Source organism: Nelumbo lutea, chromosome 1, assembly GCF_056320005.1.
Source record: "Nelumbo lutea isolate HS-2025 chromosome 1, American lotus-T2T, whole genome shotgun sequence".
Taxonomy (NCBI): domain Eukaryota; kingdom Viridiplantae; phylum Streptophyta; class Magnoliopsida; order Proteales; family Nelumbonaceae; genus Nelumbo; species Nelumbo lutea.
This window is the reverse complement of record NC_142684.1, coordinates 1,098,899-1,123,556: the sequence shown is the minus strand read 5'-3', so window position 1 is coordinate 1,123,556 and position 24,658 is coordinate 1,098,899. Positions and strand designations below refer to the sequence as shown.

At 39.6% G+C, this 24,658-nt stretch overlaps 1 protein-coding gene across 8 annotated transcripts in view; it reads left to right on the top strand.

The window, feature by feature from the left end:
* The window catches only part of LOC148873157 (glycosyltransferase family protein), an 88,543-nt gene that overhangs the window by 14,802 nt on the left and 49,083 nt on the right, over positions 1–24,658 (top strand). For 5 of the 8 annotated variants that reach the window (XR_016104777.1, XR_016104778.1, XM_088963566.1 and 2 more), the window contains exons 3-5: positions 7,676–7,751; positions 7,835–7,907; positions 7,998–8,049. Coding sequence is in view for 6 of the 8 variants with exons in the window: in XM_088963566.1 (XP_088819692.1) it covers positions 7,676–7,751; positions 7,835–7,907; positions 7,998–8,049 (201 nt within the window). In the remaining 2 variants the exon portion in view is untranslated. The remainder of the gene's footprint in view (positions 1–7,675; positions 7,752–7,834; positions 7,908–7,997; positions 8,050–24,658) is intronic. The other 3 variants (XM_088963567.1, XM_088963570.1, XM_088963568.1) reach the window with 1 other exon arrangement.

Sequence of the window (24,658 nt, the reverse complement as noted above, 5' to 3'; positions counted from 1 at the left end):
ATGCTCTAAAGAAGGAGGCACAAGTGTAAGAACCTGAGGGAGTGAGTGTCCATATTCTGCTATCTGGCTTTGATGGCTCAATGGAGACCCCTTCAAGAATGGAAAGTAAGGCTAAAGTACAGACTAACTCTGTGTCCCTGACATCTCTTCTCAAACTCAAATTCCATAACCCGGAAGGTGAATTAGAAGGAACAAGAAAAGAGGAAATTGGTTCATTTTTAAAGGTAGAGATAGCAAAAAGGCTTGGAAATTGATCTTTCAATGAGGAATCCCCTACCTAAACATGTTCCCAAAACTTAATGAGGTTATCTAAGTGCAAATCATACCTGATCCATGGAGAGAACAAGGGCTAAATGGTTTGAATAGCTTTCCAAGGAGAAGCTGTTGTTGCCCTAGCTAGAATCCCAGAATCCCATCCATTGTCTGCCAGCCCATGTATACTTCCCACTATCTTAACCCACAACCTTTCTTTCTCCAACGAGAACCTCCACAGCCATTTCCCTAGTAATGCTAAGTTCATAGTTCTAATGTTCCCAATGCCCAAACCTCCCTCCTTTTTGCCCCTACATACCATCTCCCATCTAACCCTATGTTCCTTCTTCTCCTCTCCCGGCTCCCAAAGAAAGTCTCTCATTAGTTTTTCTAGTCTACTAGCCACCTTAGCCGGAATCTTAAAAACTGACAAAAAATAAACAGGGAGGTTAGCTAGAGTAGACCTTATTAGGGTAATTCTCCCTCCAAGAGACATAATTTTTCTTCAAGTTAGCAAGTCTCTTTTCAAATCTCTCCACAATAGGGGCCCAAAAATCACCTTTTTGAGGATTATCCCCTAGAGGTAGACCAAGGTAATTTAAGGGCCGACATGTCTGCATACTCACCAATCTCCCCTTCCCCCAGATTGACTCCAACTATACAACTTTTCTCAAAGTTCACCTTAAGGTTTGACATCTGCTCAAAAATTTGTATATGATGCTTGTGTTGGTAATAAGGTTTTATTTTTGGAGTGGGGAGACCTCTCTTAAGCTTCATTTCCCTTTAATCTATTCCCTCTCCTTGCAAAAATTGAAACCTATCACCTTAGTCCACTGTAAAGGGGATACTTGGGGACCTAAGTTTGAGAAGAGGTCTTTAAAAGGTTGAAATAGCTCTTCTTGTTGACCTTCTCTCTTCCATGAATAGTGTCTTTTGGATTCTTCCTATTTGGATAGTCGAGTGTGGTCTGCTTCACCCTCGATTTATTCTTGTGTGCATAATTCTACATTTTTTTGAAGAATAAAAGAAAAAAATTATTGATAAAATAAAAGTAGAATACAACATTAACAAGGGTGTTAAGATAACACCCAAACCCACTATCACAATAACAAGGCTTAAATGACACAAAATACCCTTTTGCCTTCTTCTGATTAGGCTATTTCCTTTTAGGGGTGTCATTGGTATTCGAAAATCCGATTTCGAATTTGATATTTGACATAATCGAATTGAATTCGGATGATTCGAATATCTAATCGGTCGAATTCAGATATCCTATTCTTACCAAATAGTTAATCGGATTCGAATTCGGATGACCTGATTCAATTCGATAAATATCTGAATTCGACCTGTTATTTAGTTCTTATATATAATATATAAAATATTTTATATAATTTTTATATAATAATTAAGTTATATAAATAATTTATATATTTATATACTTTATATCAATAAAATATTTAAAATTTTCTATATATTTATTAATTATTTAAAATAATAAATTAATCGAATTCGAATCAAATCGAATATTTAATTGGATATTATTTTTCAATATCCTTCAGATATCTGATTTTCTAGTCGGGTTCAAATTTGGATATTGTCTGATCCGATTCGAATTCGATTAGACAATATCCAAAGTTTTGTGTAATCTAATGCCTCCTAGAGTCGGGGCCTTTTGGTGGGAAGTGGTTCTTAACAAGATAAACACTTGTGATATGTTGCAAAAAAGGAGGCTAAATTGGTGACTCTCACCTAATATTTGTTCTCTGTCTTGGTTGTGATGAGGTAGTAACCTACTTCTTAATCTGTTGTTCCTTTGTTGCTTCTATTTGGGCTTGGTTCTCTTATCTTTTTGTGTGCCAGTGGGCACCCTCTTGTTGTTTTGCAGGTCTCTTTGAAGCAAGTTTCTTCAAGTAGTCAAAGAAAAGGTGTAGGACTATGTGGAGAGCCACAAGAGCCGCGATTTTATTGGCAATTTAGGAAGAAAGGAATATCTGTATCTTTCAAGACCGGGGTAAAACCAAAGGAAGGGTTAATTGACAACATCTCTTTCAAGATGGTTCATTGGCTATAATCCTTGGATTCAAGGACTTCTCCTTTGATGATTTTAGGTGGAATTGTAGTGCAGTAGCCTCCTCATTGTCAACAGCAATTATCCAAGAAGTTTGGTCCCCCTACAGGATAGTGCTTCAAGCTAAATTTTGATGGGAGTTCTCACGGAAATCCGGGTCCTTCATGCATAGGTGAAGTATTAAGAGATAGGGAAGGGAAGGTTGTGGCTTTATATTTGAGGCCTATAGAAGGTTACTCCCTAAGAGCTGAAGTGCTCGATAGCTTGCAGGAGGCTTTTTTTTTGCTAGCTTGCAGGAAGCTTTTAGAATCCTCCGGAGGGAGTGGTTGACAAAATAGGCTTTCTCCAGAGTTGGCTCTAGGGTTTTTCACTGGAGAGTAGTCTGTTTATGACATTTAGCCCTTCTCTATTGATTAATTCCTCCTCTTTAGGTTTTCTAGAAGTTTTTTTGAGTACTGTTATTGGTGTTGGGATGCTGTACAGACCTCTTTCAGCCTTGTGAAGATTGTGTGCCGCATGGAGACAACTGGGAATGAATCAAAATCTTATGGGGAAGGATCGGTGGGGGCTGGAAGTGTATCAGACAACTCTTTCCAGATGATCACCGATAAGTTTGATGGTACACACTATTTGGATTGGGCTCAATCAGCTATGGTGGCCATTGGAGGAAGTGGAAAACTGGGATGTGATTGGAGACACAAAGAAACCAGCCAAGGATGATCCATCTCATGTCAAGTGGGTTCAAGAAAACTACTTGGTGATGACTTGGCTGTGCAACTCTATACAACCTCACATTAGTAGGAATTATCTTTGGGTGAAGACTGCTATGGAGATTTGGGATAATGTGAAAGAGACTTACTCTCAGCCCCTCAATGTTGTTAGAGCCTATGAGTTGAAGAGTAAAGTAAATAATCTTAAACAGGGGGAGAAGCCTGTATCGGTTTACTTCTCTACTATGCATTCATTATGACATGAAATTGATCACTCGGACATGATTGAGTGGGAAAGTCAGACAGATGCAACAACATTTAGGAAGCTGGTTGAAACGAATAAGGTGTTTGAGTTCCTTGCTAGGTAGAATTCAGATTACGACATTGTGAGACAGCATCTACTCACCACTCACCAGAGATGGTGTCACTTCCTCAGGCTTACTCTCTTGTTCACAGTGAGGAAAGTAGGAGGAAGGTCATGTTACAGATGCCTTCCATGACATTAGTACAAGTTTCTTCCCTTGCTTCAGATTGTTTACTTAAGTTTTCAGCTCATAAGCCCTAGCCACATCAAGTGGCTGTGAATAAGTTTCCTTCATATTATCCCAAATATCCTTGGCTGTCTTTGTGCAAAGGTAATTTCTGCTGATATGGGGCTGCATCGAGTTGCACAGTCATGTCATCACAAGGTAATTTTCTTGAACCCATTTTGCATAAGAGGTGTCTTCATTGGCTGACTTCTTAGTGTCACCAATCACAACCTAACTTTCCTCTTCCTCCAATAGCCATCGTGGTTGATTGAGCCCACTCCAAGTAGTTTGTACCATCAAATCTAATTGTGTTGTTCTAAAAAGTGTTGTTATTACTACCTGCCCCTACGACACCTTCTCTAGCAGATTTTTTGTTCATTCCCAAAAGCCTCCATGCTGAACTCAGCAAAGAAGGGAATAGAAACTCAATTAACCCCTTTTTTTAAATAGAAGGATCCCAAAAAAGTGAGTATAGGATCAATAGATCAGTAGAACTAAAACTCCAGCCTTGGGAAAAGCTTCAATCTCTACCAATCTCCAAGAATCAGGCCACAAGAAGAACTAAAACTCCAGCCCTAGGAAAATCTCATGTAGCTGGCTTTGTTAAGCTTACATGAGATTCAAGAACAGACCTAAACCTTCTCTGATACCAACTTGGATTTACAGCTGTTAACAAAACAGATTTAGGATGAAAACAACCCAGAAAAGAGAGTAGAAGAGAGAAGAGAAAAGGAGAGAAGAAGAGAAGGAGAAGAGAAAGAATAGAAAAGAAAGTGGGTAGAAATGTTATGTTCCTTCTCCTCTAAACAATGTTATTTATATGTGCTAACATAACATTATGTAAAAAGACTAAAATACCTTGCCGCCTATAACAATACATTGATCAGCAAGAAAAGATAAAGAAAATAACAAAATAACATCATGAATGGGACCACAAGAAAATGTTAGGTCTAGTCCACTGTATCACTATAGAAAGTTTCTTTATCTTTGTCATACATGTCCAAATATTTCCTATGTTGTTAGTGTTGTTAGTTAGTATATGCATTCTCCTAGAACAACTTGTCTTCTTGCTATTGAGAGGATGAAGAGGTGTTTAGGCCTAGGCATATTCTTCAAGAATAGTGGTTATTTGTGTTAATCTTTATTATTATATAAATTTTAATAATCAAATTTTAGCATTTATTGAGAAACATCCACCAAGAAATGAAAGATTACTTAAGAATCAAAATATATAGTGTTAAGACAAGCACTTAAAGTATGACATAGTGGTCGACTAATGGTTGTTGTAAATAAATGATTAGGGTTCAAAAATTTCTACCTTCAACTTATGGTTTTTAACTATTTATTTCGGTGGTGTATTAAATTATATTGGCTTAATTTGCATTTAATGACATCCCAATTGTCTTAATTAAAGTGACTTAAATGTGCTTTAATTAAAGTATATTGGCATTTAATGACATCTCAAATTTAAAGGCTTAATTAAAAGTGATATAAATGAGAGAGAGAATTAAAATTGAATTTAAAAAATAGAAAGAGAGGGAAATTAAATTCGGATCGTATTGGTTGATACATAATGCGTATTGGTCCGTTTTGGGATTGTATTAGATGGTACAAACCCGAAATGATCCGATACAAGGCCGATATGGGCCTATATCGGTTGGATATGAATATAAAAAATGAAACTATGTAATTCTACACGTTCTATGTATCGGTCCCCTCTCGGAATGATACATATCGGTCAATATGGACCGATACATTGCAAAATTTTAAACCTTGCTTTAGGGTACTGTGCCTTTGTTGGAGGGAATCTTGTGTTTTGAAGGTACTGTGCCTGTTCCAGTGCAGAAGCAGAGTATTAGTCTTTGGCTCATGGTGTATTTGAAGTGTTATGGTTGAGATCTATACTTGAGGAGCTATGCATTGAACATGAAAGGCCCTTGATGCTGTATTGTGATAACCAAGCCACCATCAGTATTGCTCATAATCCAATACAACATGATAGAAGCAAACATTTTGAAATAGACTAATATTTTATTAATACCAAGAAGCTTGCCTTTCCTTTGTTGCCTTTGACATGTAGCTTGTTGTTCTCTTCACCAAAGTTGTTACCGAAGCTAAGTTGGAGACAAATCTATGCAAGTTGGGAATGACAAATATTTATTCCCAACTTGAGGGGGAATGTAGAGATACAATAGATCAACTTGTGTGGTCCTAATTATTTCTTTCTTATTTCTTATGGCTATTATTGGTTATTTCTTTCTTTCATTATAGGTGGTAGGGGCATTATGGTCTTTGGAATGTGTTTTATTTTAGGGTTTCTAGCATATAAGGGCAACCTTTTGCCCATAATATCAATTAAAAATAATATTTTTTTTTTAAAAATAACCAAAATAAGATAGACTTTTTGGAAAAATTTCAAGAAAGGGAAGACACTGTTCATCATCTTCCTCCATGAGAGAATCTCATCGTTAGAAGCTCCCTTGTAGTCGATGCCGATGACTTTGGAATTGAACTTGATATGGCGAAGAAGGTCGAACTCCCCAGCATACAAATCAAGATACTCCATAATCTGATTGCTGTTGGGAAACTCTTCTTTTACGGTAGATGGCCATGGAAAATCTGAGAATTCATAGGTAAGCTTCGGTGTCTGGAGTTTGGTAGTCTCTAAAGTTTGTGTCGAAACTTCACTAATTCCTCCCCTGGATTTTAAGACGACTGGACGGAAACCCTTCTCCAAAGTATATTAACCGAGAATGCTCTTCACATCCCAGAAAGCAAACCGATGGCCGTGTCTAAGTCTCCGTCTCCAAGGACTCACAGAACCTCCGCAATTCGCAATGCTTGCTGTAGGATCAGAAGATTCTGGCCATATATTCTATCATTTTTCCTTATGAATCTATTGTTCCTTTCATTGCTCCTCCTTCTCTTGTCCACCCATTTCTTTCATTCCTCTTCTCTTGTTCGCCCCATGTTGGTGCAAAACGAGATTTGCTGGATTCACTGGTTTCATTGTTCCTCCATTTGTTCCCACAAACAACCTTCTCTTGTCCATCATGGCGTTCCACCCAAGCCTCGTTGTCATTTTCGAATCCGATGTATTCGCATGAATACAGAGGCAGAGGAAGAAGACCAGGAACAGTGTCCATTGCACTTTCTTGATATTTTTCCAAAAAAACTATCCTATTTTAATTATTTTATAAAAATATTAATTTTTATTGATATTCAGGGCAAAAGTTGCCCTTATCTGCTAGAAACCCTTTATTTTATCTCATATAAATAGCAGTTAATGGGCCAGCAGGACCACAAGATTCTGCACCCTTCTTCTTTCATTCTATCTATGTTTTCTCTTCTGCTTATTTGTTCTTCTTTTTCTTCTTCTTTTCTTGCTGTTCTTACATCAGAACCTAGTTTGGCTGTCAACTTTCTCAGCCAACTTGTAACGTCAACAAATTGAAGAGGAAGGAGACTCCAAATTGGTTATTGGATGGCTTCAAACAGGCAGCCTTTGGAATTTGGACTCATATGCAAACTTTGAAGGAAAATAGATATCTTTCAAGGGACTAGAGTGTTTGAGTGTTTCAGTTAGTTGGGTAAGAAGATCTGCAAATAGTTTGACGGGTACATTAGCCAAACAAGGGGTAAACAGCGGTGAACTCTTTTGATCTGAATTGTAAATTTTGAAGTCTTTTGGGGGTTAGTTTTCATCTTCTTGGGAACTTGACCAATGTACTAATTCTTTTTTTAATTAATGAAAGATACAGTTTCCTATAAAAAATAAATTTAATTACAAGTAAAAGCACTATTTTACCCTTTTTTACATATATTTCGAGTAGGTGGACAAATCTGGCCAGCCTCCTAGGCTCCTACTCCAATGCACTCTACATTTTTTCCAACAGTTTAGTTTTTTCATATTGAATAAATAGAAGAGATAGGTCATTGTGCACCTATATCCCTATCTTCCCATTTTCACTCTTTTTTTTTTTCTTGCTCATTATCTTTCTTTCTTCATGTACAATGAACTGCGTCACCCCCCTCCAAATGATTGTGTTATAAGCCTCAAAAGTGCACCATTTTTTATCCCCTACAAGATTTGTAACCAGTGCTTTGTTTTATAGGTCATGTGTGTGATACTTTGTCAGTGGATCCATGGTCTCGATGCTGTCCACAAACAGGAGAAAAATTCTCTTGTCAGTAAGTTTTTTGCTGCCACCAGTTCTTTGAAAATCTCAACATTGGTGAAATGGGCTGATAAACTTCTTTGTTCCTGTTTGCAGGGGATGCAACCTCCTTTCTCAGTGTTGCAACTCATATGAATTTTGTGTTTCTTGCTGCCTAAATCCATCTAGGGTATTTTCTTGAACACTTTATCCTTTGATTATTCACTATATTCTGTCATAAGTTGGTGTTTATGTTTTTCCATGTGAGTTTCTTCTGCAGACACAAAAAGAACTTGCATTAAAAGTGAAAATTGCCAAACCAATGACTGCAGGTAATAGTCTTTCAGATGGAGGAAACCTCAAGTTTCTTTGCAGAGCATGATTTTCCTTGCCTAGCTAGGAAGAAATGTTTAGAATCTGATCAAACTTCACTTATCTGAACTATGTTAATATCGAGGAATTTAAGAAATTAAACCTCTCAAAAGTTTGACTTATCTAGGTGATGAAATGTTTGCTAGGGGCTCCTTTATATAATGCCTTCTTTGCATGCATGTTTGATTCCTTTTTAGGCAAGGAAAAGGGCAATGAAATCACCTTATCATATGTTGTATGCTATGTTGTATTTTATTTATGCTTTAAGTTACATAAAATCATAATATACGCTGCTAATTACTTATTTGCTTGGGTTATTGCTGTGACACTTTATTGCTTGGATTTATTGTAAAATGTATTGTAATACTTCTTTTCTTGGATCACTAATACTATTGACTTGTTTCTTTGCTTATTTGTTTTGATTCTTGTTATATAACAATTCATGATTTTAAACATTTATTTGCTAGGGGCTCTTTTATATAATGCCTTCTTTGCATGCATGTTTGATTCTTGTATTGTTTTGATTCTGGTTGGTGTAGATCCTTGTTTTATCATTGCACTAGTTCCCTTGCTCTAGTTTAGTTGGGCCATCTTTGTAGCTTTAATAAACATTTCCTTGAGCCATCTCTTTACTACGCTTCGAGTGATTTCATTAGAGTTAGGAGATGGTCAAATTGTGTCCAAGGGTTTACAAAGGAGTTCTTTGATCAATAAATCTGAGGATAAAAATCAGATGGAGGGTGATCAGAAAACATAAAAGAACTGTCCATCTTAGAAGTTTTTTGCTTAGTTGAATAGGGGTTTTTATGGGGTTGGTCTTCATGAAAAGGTAAAGAAGGTTCCATATCAAAAAAAAAAAAAAAGGTAAAGAAGGTTAAGAAGGCAAACTAGAGAAGAATAGCTATGGATGCTAATCAAGCCAATGAAGATGTGGAGTTCATATTGGCTAGGGATTTTGTGGACCACTTCAAATCTGTTTATAAAAGGCCCTTGAATAGAAGGCTCATGGTGGCAGGATCAGAATGACCAAGTTTAAATAGGGAGTTCAAGGAAATTCTACAAGGGAGTTTTGAGTTGGAGGAAATTAAGGAGGCTGTTTTTTTTTTTTGTATGAATAGATCAAAGGCTCCATGCCCAGATGGATTTACAATGGCCTTTGATTAGGATTATTGGAACATTTTGAAGTGGGATGTATTGGACATGTTTTGAGAATCTTTGAGAGGGGGACACTAAATCTGGAAGTATATGTTATCTTTTTGGTTCTAATCCCCAAAACACTTGGAGCCAAAGATTCTAGACATATTAGCTTGGTAACTAGCTTATATAAGATTGTTGCTAAGGTCTTGTCTTTGAGGCTAAAAAAGGTACAACCTTCCATTTCCTCAACTGACCAAAGTGCTTTTATGTAAGACAAATTACAGATAAATCCTTGTAGCAAATGAGTGTGTTGAAGAGATGAGAAGAATTGGGAGGGAAGGAGTGATTAAGCTCGATATAGAGAAAGCTTATGACTTGGTGGATTGGTCATTTTTGTCGGAAGTGTGTAGGACACATGGCTTTGGGAAGAGATGGTGTAAGTGGATTATGGGGTGTCTTCAAACTAGCCATTATTTAGTACTACTGAATGGGGTAGCTGTAGATTTCTTTCTAGCTTGAAGGGGGCTTAGACAAGGTTATCCCCTTTACCCATTGTTATCTACTCTTGTAGTTGACGTTTTCAGTTGATTAATCTTGAGGGTAGATAGAACTTAGTTAATTATGGGATGGACTTCCCATAAAAAAAAAAGAATTGGATGAGAAAGTATGGTGGTTACTTATTTGCAGTTTGTAAATGCCATTGTCTTGTTTTGTGATGGAGAAGAGGAATAATGGGTAAGGAATACGAGGCTAACCATGAAACTCTTTGAGCAAATCTCAAATTTGAGGGTAAATTTTGATAAAAGTTTCCTAGCCAGGGTTTATTTGGAGGAGAGGGCTAGTTGCCTTTACAGGTATAGTGGGATGTTTAGTTTCTTCATGGCCAATTAAATATTTAGGTCCTCCTTTAGCTGCCAATCCTAAGGATCATAGTTATTGGACCCTGGCTATAGAAAGATTGTTTAAGAGGTTTGTTGTGTGGAAGAAAACTTACATCTCTTTGGAAGGTAGGATTGCATTAATTAAGTATACATTGGTTAATCTCTTTATGTACGACTTGTCTTTGTTTAGGATTCCATAGAGGGTGGGGAAAGTGATTGAAAAAAAATGAATGATTTCTTGTGAGAACTCGATGAAGAGAGAAAGGGCCATTTAATTAATTGGGAAGCGGTTTGTAGAAGCAAATGTCAAGGAGGCTTGGTGATAGGGTGCATAGAAATGAGGAACTTGGCTTCGTTGGGGAATTGGGTGTGGAGACTACCTTTAGATAGGGATAAATTATGGCATAAGATGGTAGTAAGCATACATGGGTAGATGGACAATGAATTGTATGTTGGATTATCTACTAGGGCTACTCAGACTTCTATATTGAAGGCTACCCATACCTTTCTTCGACACTTTCTCCCTTTTATTTGGTATAATGTTTGTTATAGAAATCGTGTTATGTTTTGAGAGCATGAATGGGTGGGGAAATTTCCATTAAAAGACCAATTTCCCCCTCTGTATGCCTTCCTTTTAAATGGGAAATTGTTCAAAGTTTGTTGACTCCTTTGTATCAAACAAATGTTTTGACTCGGATTAGGGTTTTGTTGGAACTTTGAACTTCCTAGTGTACTAAGACTCCTACAAATTCTTGAAAGGGTGTACCTAAATCCTTCTAAGTCTAATTTTTGGATTAGGACTCCCTCTCCCTTGGGCTCTTTCTATTTTGTTTATTTTTTAATGTCTTGACTTGATCTGCCCTTTGCCTGCACTCTTTTCTTGTAAAAGAGGTTTGGTGTAGACCTATTCCACCTAGAGTTGGTGCACTCAGTTAGGAGGTTTTTTTTCTTAAATGAGAAAATTAACACTTGCAACTTGCTTCAAATGTTTCCTATCCCCTTGTTGGTTTATACTTTGCAAGGCTAATGGTGAGACTTCCTATCACTTGCTAATTCCTTGCCCTTTTGTCACTTGTATTTGGAATTGATTCTCTTTATTTGGGTGCAGGTGGACTCTTCCATCCAGTATGCCAAGCTTATTTGCCCTTGTAACTTTTGCTTAGCCAAAGAGAGAGCAGTGTTTTAAAAAGAAACTAAAAAAAAAGAAAAAGAACATGTAGAAATTCTAAGAAATTAGGAAAATGTCAAAAAACAAAGTGGGGAAGAAAGCAGTAAAGAAAAAACTAAAAATAACAAAAAGAATGGGGTGGAGCCAGTGCTTTAAAAGCGTAAGGCGCAAGGTGAGGCGCACACCTTAAATTACAAAAAAAGCTAAAAAATAACCAAAAAATTAAAAAAATGCAAAAAAAAAAAATTAAAAAAATATTAAACATAATGTTAATAAAAATATAAACTTAAATTTTAAAATAAATGATTTAAAAACGTATTATCTAAAATTAAAATACATAACATAACATGTAAAGTGTATTCAAATGTGTAAAGAGACTGGGCTGAATAGGCCCTAACAGCCTCTCTTGTAATATTTTTTATTTTATGTTGATGGGCCACACTTAATGGGCCTGTTATTTATTCTTGTTTATTTCCTTTATGTAATTGCCAAGCTGGCTGCCCACTTAAGGGCATACATGTCATCATTAATTTTTAGATCTTAATAAAATAGGGTTAGAGGAGAATGGAGAATTAATTCGACTCTTTCTTCTCTTACCTCTTCTCTTCGCTATCTTCTTCTCTTTTATAGTTATTCAGATCTGTTTTATTCTGCTAATCACTGAATTTAAACTTGATATTAGAGGACTGATTTACATCTTGGTATCATAGCAGGTTTAGTTCCTCTTCCTTCTTTTTCTTCGTTCCTGTACACTCTAAAATCAAGAGAGCGTATGGAGAGATAGGTTCTTTATAGTATAGAGAATCACTTGCCTAGTTGGTAGAAGGGTTTGGAGAGTTTAGTTCTGGCTAGATTTTGCCAAGAAGTGTTGCTGTTTAGCTGCTGCTGCTCGAAACCCTAGCCGACTAGAGATTTTCGAGGTTACTAGGAAAGGTGAAGCTCGGGTGTGGCGCTCTATGCTTGGAAGGTGTCTTGAGACTGCTAAAGGAGGGCGGTTAAGGTTTTGGAAGAGTTTGGGTTAGTCTGGTAGGTGCGGCAACATCTTTTCTCTTCCTCCCATTTGCTGGACGGAGCAAAACCCTAGTTTTTCACCCAAGTTCTGGTTTGGCTTCAAGGAAGTTTACATAGTCAAAATTTTTTTTTCTTTGATTTCCGTTTGATTAATGGAGACATACGGAAGTGAGTTCAAGCAGGTGCTGGTTTCTGGACCTGCCTCAGTAGATTCCGTTTTGACTAGTGTGACCACAATTAAGCTAGATGGGACGAACTATCTTGCTTGGGCACAGTCTATAAAAATCTATGTTTGTAGTGGAGGAAAATTCGGGTATCTCACAGGCAGTAAGGTGAAACCCGAAGAGACAAACCCTGAATTTGAAAAATGGATGCAAGAGAACTACACTGTTATAGGATGGTTGGTTAACTCTATGCAACCCCATATAAGCCAACACTATCTCTGGATGTCTTCGGCCAAGGAGATATGGGACAGTGTAACTGAGACCTACTCACAGAAACTGAATGTAGCCAGAGAGTACAAATTGAAAAGTGATGTGAAAAACCTGAGACTGGGGGAGAAGAGTGGCAATCTACTACTCTATACTAAAATCCCTATGGCAGGAAATTGATGTTATGGAGACAGTGGTATGGGAGAGTAAAAGGGATGCTGAAATGTATAGAAAGCTGGTGGAGAGAAATAGGGTGTTTGCGTTTCTCACTGGACTCAACCCCGAGTTTGATATTATCAGGCAGAATATTTTGGCCAGGGATGAGGTTACTCTTTCACAGGCATATGCTATGATAAGTAGGGAGTTTTTTGAGAGAACCCTCTCCACCTATCTTGAAACTTTTGGGGTTATTTATCAAAGTTATTGTTCCTACACTCCACAACAAAACAGGGTGGCGGAAAGAAAGAACAGGCATGTGGTTGAGGTTGCCAGATCCCTCTTGTTTGCATCCCATGTTCTTGTAAAGTTTTGGCCATATCGGTATTGACCGAAACTAACTTAACCGAAACTACGGTTTGCATCCCAGATCCCTTTAGAAGCTAACTTAACCGAAACTACATCGGTTGAAATCCCCAAGAAAAGGACTCGTGATATAGTCAGTCCCACGTGCTAGTGGCATTACCGACTTGGCCATATCGGTATTGTCCGAATCACAAGGCTGGTAAAGGATGGTCCTTTGGGTTTTCTAACCGTAGAAGATCTTCCCACTTATGAGCCTTGCCTCTGAGGCAAGATGATAAAGCGGCCATTTAACAGTAAGCCTGAAAGATGTACAGGCACACTTGACCTTATACATATTGATGTATGTGGTCCCCTGAGTGTTAGGACTCGTAACCAACACGTGTACTTCATCACTTTTACCGATGATTTCTCACGATGTGGTTACGTGTACTTGATGAGACAGAAGTCTGAATCCTTTGAAAAGTTCAAGGAATTCAGACAAGAAGTCGAGAAACAGTTAGGGAGAGAAATTAAGGCCCTTCGATCGGATCGAGGTGGCGAGTATCTCTCTGACGAATTCAGGGACTACTTGAAGGCCAACGGGATATTATCACAGTTGGCTCCTCCTGCAACACCACAGCTTAACGGTGTTTCAGAGAGGAGGAATAGGACATTGTTTGACATGGTCCGGTCACTTCTCACACGCTCGGAATTACCCACATCCTTTTGGGGATATGCATTAGAGACTACTATCTACGTGCTGAATCGGGTTCCAACCAAATCGGTTCCGAAAACTCCATACGAACTTTGGACCGGAAGGAAACCAAGTGTCAGACACTTGAAGATTTGGTGTTGTCCTACGCACGTTAAAAGAACGAGTGCGGACAAGTTGGAATCCAAGACCAGCCATTGCCTATTTTTAGGCTACCCAAAAGATTCGGTGGGTTATCTATTCTATGACCCAAGTGAGCAGAAAGTGTTCTGCAGTCGAAATGCCCAGTTCTTAGAAACCGATTACATCCTGGACACCCATCATCAGGAAAGTGATCTAAAACATATTGCATTCTTGATTGTGAGTTGCCTTTGTAGCACGCCCCTCGAGGCAAGCTTGAACAAGTCTATGTTAGGACCTGGAATTCTTATTTCTCACAAAAAATAATGATTTTACAACTTTCAATTAGGGGTCCGGGGGTGGAGCCCCTGGCCCAACTGTTAGACTCCAAAAACAACAAAAAATGTAGAATTTTAAAAAGGCGCCAGCCTGGGCTGAGGCGCAAGGCACATCAGTCGCATGCCTAGGTGCACCAGGCGTGCGCCTTTTGAAAGAGATGCCCCTAGGACCTGGGCGAGGCACATACCCCAAAATGCACCTCGCCTGTGTGCCTAGGTGCTCCTTTTAAATCACTGGGTGGGGCCTTGTTTTACTGTTTTCAAATTAATATTTGCTGATAAAAAAGCATTGTGTAACAATGGGACGGAGCCCCTGTTTTAGATTGAAACAGACAAGGGAAGAAGAAGGGGGTGGAGCCCCTGTTTTAGTGTAAAACAGACAAGGGAAGAAGGGGGCGAAGCCCCTGTTTTAGTGTAAAATAGTTCCAAAAGAAGAAACACAATGAAAACAAAGATTGGGTGGAGCCTCTGCTTTTCTGTGAACAAGAAGAAGAAGAAGGAGGAGAAGAAGAAGAAGAAAAGAAGAATAAGGGGGCGGGCAGAACCCCTGTTTTCAGTGTAAAAAGCGAAGAAACAGTAACACAACGATAAAAAATGATTGGGCAAAGCCCCTGTTTTTCTGTGAAGTACCTGATTCTGAAAGCCTGAAGAGTTGAAGACGTTGTAGTTGGTTGTCCGACTGAGAGATGGTCTCTGATAATCGAACTTCGAAGGTGGTTGTTCGACTGAGAGTCTGAGATAACTGAGACAAGCCTGAACTTGATGATCCAAGAAGAACCTGGGGGCTGAGGGCTCTGATCTTTGCCGTTCAAGACTTCGACTGATAGTGGGAGTCTGAGAAGATTTTTTTGAAAGCCTTGCATGGCAAATTTTTTCACTCTCGATTGGGTCTTCAATTCTTTCTTTCAAATTTGCCATACCATATCCCAATATTTTGGCACATAAAAGGAAAAAAATATTATATATACGATTATAATCATCTATAAAACTAAATTTAAAAACAAAAAAAAAAAGAAAGGGCAACTTAAAATAGTCGCTCGCTTGGACCGCTTGGCGCCTGGCCTAAGGCGCACGCCTTAGGCGTAGAGGCAAGCACCTTCCTAAAGTCTGGCTGCCTTGACCCATGCGAGGCGCCAACTCTAGAATGCACCTCGCCTTACGCCTTAGGCATGCCTTTTAAAACATTGAGAAAGAGAGAAAGGATTATGCTGAGATTCACCAAGATTGCAATAAATTGGACAATATGAGAGGAAAGAAATGCAAGAAAATTCAAGGAGAAGTATGGAAGCAATAATTGAAATGTATTGTTAATTATCAAAAAAAAAGAATGCATTGTTACCAGGGTGGGTTATTGGCTAAAGCCAAAAATCCTTGGAGAGATTTTCATCTTCCACAGAGACTTCTTGAAAAAAAATTTTTTTTTGGTAATAAAAGAAAAAACTTACTAAAATAAAAGAAAGAAGAGATTATAGAGGAAGATGATCATTAGTCACTCGAGAAGAAAAAGCAGACCTACATCTCCAAAAGTCCAAACATGGTCTTAAACAAACAAATCACCCAACCCCCTGACAAAAAGAAGCAAAATACCAACAAGACCCACCCTCACTAAACAAAGACACAAGACACGGTGTGGGAGAGTGGATATACATTTAAGGATTTGAGAGCAATGCATTGACTGGGAGTGTCAAGCGAAGGCGATATCACAAAACAAAGTAAGTGTGTGCCAACGAGAACCCTTTTTAGTCTTGAAGAAACCTTACTCTGAGTATTGCAAAGAAGTAGTCTCACAGAAGCTGGTTGAGAACCTTTTTAGTCTTACACTATCACCGCAGTGAGAAGAAATACAATCTTATTAAACCAATTAAGATCCAATACCGGGGGATCTCGCAAATCAAAGACGATGCCATCTCATTAACATGAACAAGATCCAAAATCTGTAACCAATGGACGACCTTGACCTCATGCAAGACCTGTATCAGAACCTTAGTTGTTAGGAGTGTGCTTAAGGTGAGATGCATGACTACCTCAGGGAAACCATGATTGATTGTACTTGATGTCTGTGCGGGTACATGTCATTCCTTGAGTGGCCCCCAAGAATGTGGCCTTATGACCTTGTGGTCCCTAGGACGTGTATGTTGGGGAGAAAGACATGGGGTTTGCTTTCTGGATGTTTGTTAAAGGAAAGAAGATTCTAGAATATACCAGTGTTTTAAAAGGTGTGGGAGGTATACGTCTGGAGGTGCGCCTCCAGGTGAGGTGTCCCCAGATGATGCCCTAAGAGATATGCTAGAGGTGTATGCCTCATGCACCCCATGCACACCTCATGGAAAGTGACAGGAAAAGAAGAAAAAAAAGAAAGAAAAAAAGAAAGTAAAGAAAAAAAAGGAAAAGAAAAGGGAAGGGAAGGAACGATAAGGGGAAAGTAGTCTATGCAGCCCAATTTGGTCTTTTTGTGCTAGGGGGTTCTTGCTCCACTCAGCATGCCCAGGAAGTTGATGGATTGTTTGCAATCTATCTTAAGGAGGTTTATTCCTTATTCTTCCTCCTCCTTGCCCTTCCTTCTCATCCCCTCCTCTTAAGAAGGCTTATGCCTCCTTGTGCTCGAGAGGCTTACACTTCTTAGGTTCTGAACTACGCCTCACACCTCTAGATCCATTCACATCACCGAGAAGCATGACTTTCTCAAGATAAGCATCATGGAACGAAGATTTTTGAATGTCGGATCAAAATCTCTTACAAAGAAAAGAAATTTTTGTTAGTCTTTCTCAAGATAAGCATCATGAACGGAGATTTTTGAATGTCGGATCAAAATCCTTTGAAATTAAACAAAGCTCTTATAAAAAAGATGATTTTGTACTAACGGAAAGGGGCAAGGGAGCTTGGACACAGATAGTTTTGTCTCGTGAGGACATTCTATGGACTAGATCCTACATCCAAGAAGCTCTGGAAATTGAACAAAGACATTTAGCAGACCGTAAGAGAGCGTTCAAGGGAAGAATCCTATGTTTACAACTTAAATCAGATACCTGGGGCTGATTCATCCGTCTGATCAGATGGGAAAAATCAGACAAGGTAAGACACATTTGTATCCCAGAAGAACCAACTTCCGGTGGCTGAAACTCCTTCATCCAATTTTTGGACTGGGCTGTTCCGCCTAGAGTGAAACCCCACCATACTAATCTCACGCAAGAAGCCTTTCCATCGCTCCATGTCAAAAGCAAAATCATAAAATGCGGAGGGTGTGCGTTTCTTTCGATTGCACATCAGGGAAATCCATTTGGAAACTGGAGTTTGGCTTTCATCTGCACGAAAACATCTGCGTTAAATTGGGATGAAGTTGAAGCCGGACTGTCTGCAAATTTGCATTCTGAATCCATGTTGAAACTGAGCCCTTTTGAACAAAACAAAGCAGTTGGCTTTACCCCTTTGGAAGACTTGATTATCTCTTGGACGAAGCTCAAAGCAATCTTCGTTTTTGGTGACTGGGTTCAAATTGAACGCTGGTGGCCAAAGATTAATGCAGTCCCTGATTAGTTGAGGTTCAACGGTTGGCTCGAGTTAAGAGGGCTTCCATTCCACCTCTGGACGAAGGAAATCTTTTCTCTGATAGGAGACACCTGCGGAGGTCTTGAAGGCATTGATCCCCAATCTCTGAATTTTTCTGAGTTAAGTTTTGCCAGAATCAGGGTGAAAAGCCGTGGTATTCATGCCATCCCTCGTTCAATCCTAGTTCTGGATAGAAACATCTGGTTCTGCATCTCTGTGGAGGTGGAGAAGACGAACGAGTCACCGTCCGGTCTCTCCGAGTCAACTCACTCAAAGGTCTCTCCTCCACATGGTACTTCCACCTTTGTCGCTCAGAGATCTGGTCGCAGTAGAGGCATGCACAGAGAAGTCGGAAAGTCGGTGGTGGCTCCTCATGAATTTGCGTAGGAGCTCTCCTCCTCCAAATCTAAAGGCGTAGTGGAGCTCAAAAGATGTGAAGAAGTTGGACAGGCGCAACCCCTTATTAAAGTCTCAAATCTCAAAAGCCCCCCTAATTCCAGGATTGCCAATATTGTCCCAACTCCCAGTCGGTTTGAAAACTTGGGCCGCTCTTCTCAAACCCAAGGCCCACATAAGTCTTCCGGCCCATCTAGCACCTTAAGCCCACCAGCAACCCCCACTTTTAGTCAGGCGGTTCCCGAAACTCCTCCCAGTTCAGGCCGGCATCTGGGTAAAGTTTTCATTGGCTCCAACTCCATCCGTGAGCTCTGGCATGCCATCCGCCAGTGAAGAAGAAGACACATAAGACGACCTCAGCTCGTATGCTACTGAAGTAGATCCAGACCCTCGTGAGTTCGCTCTCAAAAGAGTTAAAGACCTGTTTGCAGACAAAGGGAGTTGGGGATGTGTGGAGATTCTCGAACAGACCCAGTTAATCAATCCAAGCTATGGAATGTCTTCAGAATCAGACCCCCCTGTTCGCAGACAAGGGAGAGATTCGTCACCCCCTTTCCTGACCAAACCATAAATCGCACTCAGGGAGTTCCCTTGCCCCCTATTCGGTTATGTCTTCTCTTCAGCCTCCTTTTTCTTGCTCTGCTTCTACATCTCACTGTCTTTTTTCCCCTTCTACTCTTTCAGGTTCAAATGAGTTGCCATCCCACCCAATGCAGATCGTTCCAATTCAGACAGTTGTTCCACCAAGCAGTGGCAGAAAGGAGACAGAGAATTTGGGAATGAACAATATAGCCGGAACTTTGGGAATTGTGAGAAAAGACAAAGAAGATGAAAAGGAGAGAATCCTTAATAAAGAGGTGACTAAATCTGGAAAGGCCCAGGAGAACAGAAAAAAAGGTCCCAAACAAGAACTAAAAAGGCTTCAGTGGGGTATAAGGGATCGCATCTCAAAAGGAAATAGGATGAATAAGGGGAAATCTGTCAAAGTGACTCAATGAAGATACTAAGGTTGAATGTTAGGGGTTTGGGAGGTCAGCTCAAAAGAAGCTTTGTGAAAGAAACATTGAAGAGAGAAAATCCAGATATAATTGTCCTTCAGGAGTCAAAAAAAGAAGTCATCGATAGAAAACTTATGAAAGCCATATGGGGAATAAGGGGTAGAAAATGGACTGCTGTTCCAGATGTGGGGTCCGCTGGAGGTATCATTCTAGCATGGAAGAAAGATGAAATTTCAGGCTTGGAGATCGACAGAGGTGAATTCTCAATCTCGGTTCTGTTCACTAATTTTAAAGATGACTTCAGCTGGATCCTCACTGGTGTGTATGGTCTTAACTCTCCGTCTGATAGAGTGAGGTTTTGGGCTGAGTTGGAGTCCCTGCATGAGGAGGAGGACATACCATGGTGTTTAGTGGGCGATTTCAATGTCACCAGGTTCAGTTGAGAACATTCTAATGGTAGAACCCCAACCAGAAGCATGAGAAATTTCTCTAATTTTATTGACAGACACAATCTATGTGATCTCCCTCTTACCAATGGACTTTTTACCTGGTCAAACATGCAAGAAAATGCCATAAGCTGCAGACTTGACAGATTTTTATTATCTCAGGATTGGTTGGAGAGATTTCCAAGTCTGTGTCAAGAACTTTGTCCAAGATGTACCTCAGACCACTGGCCCATATTGCTGAACACTGAAAGAATAATTAAAAAAAAGACCCCATTCAGATTGGAAAAATTCTGGCCACAACACAAAGATTTCAGTAAAAAGGTTGCAACATGGTGGGAAGACTGCAAAGTAGAGGGTTGGGCTGGATTCAGACTTCTTCAGAAATTAAAAGCTTTGAAGAAAAATCTTAAAGCTTGGGGAAGAGAAGAATTTAAAGCTGTTGAAGCTGAGAAAAAAAGAATACTTTCGGAATTAGAGGACTTGGACAATAGAGAGCAAAATGGGACCCTCAATGCCTTAAACAGAAATAAAAGAGCAGAATTAAGAAAGGAATGGGAAAAACTAGTTAGAAGGGAAGAGATCTATTGGAGACAAAGATCAAGAGTGAGATGGTTGAAAGAAGGGGACAATAATTCCAGATTTTTTCACACCTATGCCTCGGGAAAGTAGGAAGAATTTTATTTCTAAGCTCATTCTTAATCAGAGAGAAGTGGAGAATCCTGAGGAAATTTCTGATGCTTTCCTTTCTTTCTTTAAAAACCTTTACTCCAAGGATAGTGAAAATCAATTCACAATATTTAATTGGGATGGCACTATCCTTTCAGCTGAAAAGATGGATTGGTTGGAAAGAAGTTTTGAAGAGGAAGAAGTCAAGAAGACTATTTTCAGCATGAACGGTGATACAAAAATGTTGGGAAATTGTAAAGTCAGATCTCATGGAGTCTTAGAGGGACTTCCATTCATCTGCCATTGTTAACAAGGGCCTTAACTCTACCTTTCTCTGCCTCATCCCTAAGAAAGGGGGAGTTTTGGAAGTTAAAGACTTTAGACCCATAAGTTTGGTAGGGAGCAAATACAAAATTTTGGCGAAGGTTCTGGCCAACGGACTTAAAGATTCCTTGAAGATCTAATTTCCCCAAATCAGTTTGCTTTTATTAAATGAAGACAAATTGTGGACAGCATTCTTGTTGCAAATGAGTGTGTAGAAGACAGAAAATCCTCTGGGATCCCGGGGGTCCTCGTGAAACTTGATCTTGAGAAGGCGTACGACAAAGTGGATTTGGACTGCATTCTTGATTGCTTAAGGCTAAGAGGTTTTGGGTGAAACTGGATCAGGTGGATTAAAGGTTGTATTGGCTCTCCATGGTTTTCAGTATTGATAAATGGTGAAGCAAAAGGTTATTTCAACGCAAGCAGGGGTCTAAGACAAGGTTGCCCTCTTTCCCCTTTACTTTTCACTTTGGTGATGGATATATTTAATTATCTCTTTGACAAGTCAATTCTTTTCAACTTGGTGAAAGGTTTTGAAGTGGGTAGGGATAAACTTCACATCTCTCACTTACAGTTCGCCGACGACATAATCCTATTCTTAGATGCCTCTATAACCAACATCACAAACACTAAAATGGTAATTGAATGTTTCGTGATTCTCACTGGTATGAGAGTTAATTTCTGGAAAAGCAGTATTGTGGCTATCAACTCAGTGGAAGTGGATCTTCTAGAAAATTTCAAATCTTTATTGGGGTGCAAAGTGGAGAATCTTCCCATTACCTACCTTGGGATGCCTCTTGGAGGGAATCCAAAATCCCTCAACTTTTGGAGTCCTGTGTTGGAGAAATGTGAGAAGAAACTATCGACTTGGAAAAAGTGTTATCTCTCCAAAGGGGGTAGGCTTACTCTCATAAAGGCCTCCTTATCAAATTTGCCGGTTTACTGCTGTCTTCCAGATTCCGACCAAAGTCAGAAATCAGATTGAGAAGCTTCAAAGGAATTTTCTTTGGGAAGGTGGTGGAGATAAGAGAAACCATTTAGTCAGCTGGAAACAAGTATGCAGACCAAAAGAGGAAGGTGGTTTGGGTATTTGACAGCTTAAAGAGAAAAATTCCTCTCTTCTAGGCAAATGGCTCTGGAGATTTCCGAAAGAACCTAACGACCTAATGCTCTTTGGACTGCTGTCATCTCAAGTAAATATGGACGAAATACAAACGGGTGGGATTGCAATCTCCATTTGAATAGGATAAAGGCCATAAATCCTTGGAAAGGTATATGTTCCATTCATACTTCTTTCTTTCCTTTTATAAGGTATAAAGTGGGAAATGGTTCTAAAATTAAATTCTGGAAAGATCTTTGGTGGGGGGAATCTACCCTGGATGCCTCTTTCCCTAGGCTGTTTAACCTCACCCTTGTCCAAGAAGCCTTTATTTCTGATTGCCTCTCAAACCAGTCCGCCAAGAATTCTTTAAACCTCCACCTCAGAAGACTCGTAAGGGACTTGGAGATTTCTGATTTAATAGCTTTAATCTAAACCCTCAAAGATGCCTATATATCCCCCTCTCATTTTGACACCCGAATATGGACTCTTCACCCAAATGGCAAGGAATAAGGCTTAGCAAAAGGGGTAATGTCTTTTGGCAATCAGTGCCTCATGCAGTAATGTGGGGCGTTTGGGATGAAAGAAACACCCGTATCTTTGACAATAAAAGCAGAACCTTGGAGGAGTTAATCTCAGATATTACCTATCTTTGCATCCTTTGGTCTGTGAATTCAGATCTTTTTAAAGGACCTTCTGTCAATGATATTATCAGAAATATTCATCCCTTTCTGTTTCTGCCTCATCCTCAGCAAACACCCTTGAGGCATCCCGTTTCCATCAGTGAAGGTGTGATAACCCTTAATTTTGACGGTTGTGCCTTAGGCAATCCGGGCTTTGCAGGTATTGGTGGTATAGTAAGGGATGAAAGGGGCAATATCTGCTGGACTTTTAGTAGCCCAATCGGTTGAGTCGACTCCACGAAGGCTGAAGTGATGGCTGCTCTCACCGGAATCAGGATAATTAAGAACTTGGGTATTCAAAATTTGATCATTGCAGGTGATTTCAGCAAATACAATAAAATGGTTAAGAGACAAAAAAGGGGGCCCTCAGAGACTTTATCACTATCTGACTGAAGCTTGGGATTCTTTGGATGGATTGAATGCTAACTTAGTTTGGATTCCTAGGGAATACAATCATACTGCGGATGGCCTAGCTAAATTTGGTGTGTATTTGGAGCATCTGTATAGCGACAAGATTCCTCCTTTGTAACTTGCAGGGGTTCCCCCCCATTTTGTATATCTCCTATTGTTCCCCCCCTTTTATTCTCAATAAATCTTGGTTAAATTTTCTCAAAAAAAAAAATAGTGGAATGCCTAACGTTACTCCTCTGTGTTTTAAAACATCGAAATATATCGGGCCGTGCATGTAGTTGGCTCCCTGATTCTATAAGTAAGGGTGAGGAGCCTGATGAAGGGATCCTTTTCCCTTGGTCATCTTTGCTCTAATCCCCTCTGTTGCTTGGCCTTTCTTATTCTTCTGTGTTCAGCAAATATAAGTTGATGGATTGTCATCACCAACACTTTTAGCAAATCTAAGTTTGCTGTTTATCAGAGGCCATACCTACTCAATATTGCCTAGAAACCCTACTTTCTAGGCTATCACCCACCAATGGCTTGGTAGTTGTATGATTGACTATCTAGGAGCAGCAGAGAGTACAACAACAAGTTCGAAGATGCTTTGAGTCCCTATTCTACAGATGGGGACATGAAGGTAAGGGGGTTAAATACTTTGATGGGGTTAGCCTACACCTAGTTTGTAAATCTGGTGCATGAGGAGCATGTGAAGGAGAGATGTTTTTGATGAAATGGTTCACATTTGAGAAGTAGCTGACAATGATGAATCTGAGGAACGTACCTAAAACAATGTTGATGATTTAGTTTCATTATAATTAGGTTTAAGAAGGCATCACAACAGGTGCATGAGGAGCATGTGAAGGAGATTGTTGATGAGTGTATCAGGGCATGCACCCTAGGTATTGTATCTGGTTGGAGAATTTAGACATTCTGGAGTTTTCAAAACTATGGGAGTGTGCTGAGTGCACTGATCCCTCAATTAAGAGGTCACTACTGGAGTAGGTATGTGGGTTGTGGTAGGAGGCCTATGCTGTGGAGTCTAAGGGAGGAAGGTTTTCTCGTAGGAGAGGAGGTTGCATCCCTAGGGGATTGTCAAGGGGTTTTCCGGGAGGCCTGACATTAGAATCCCCGCCTTGTACCCATGCACAAGGAAAGAAGTACTTATCATGAGGAGATTAATTGATGACGACCAGATTGAGTAACCCCACCTCAGTATCCCTGGATCTTCCTTGCACAAATTAACAAATCCAGCACAGTATCCCTGGATCTTCCTCTCTATATGTCCATTCCAATCTAATATTGTTTGGACATGTTAGATTGCTGATAGACCTTCTCTAGAAAATCATACATCTCCTTAGCTGTTTTCAGATCCCTCATAGGGATGACAACATCAATTGTAATCGAACTCAATATCCAGGAAACTATTTGGGCATTATTGATCTTCCATTGTTTCATCCCCTTAGCATCAGCATCATCTGAAGGAATGAGAGATCCATCATATGGATGGCCGAACCCTGCAGGTAGGTTGGGTGAAATTTCAAAAATTTCCTCTCCCCTCATCTGGGAATCACATTCCCTGTTTTAGAAAATCTGCATTTTCAAGGATCAATCTTGAACCATAAATCGAACCAGACCTGAAACCAGAAGTAGGAGAGGGATATACCTGATACAGAGAAACAATATCTCCCAATGGAGGTGCTCACGCCCAAGGAAGGAACC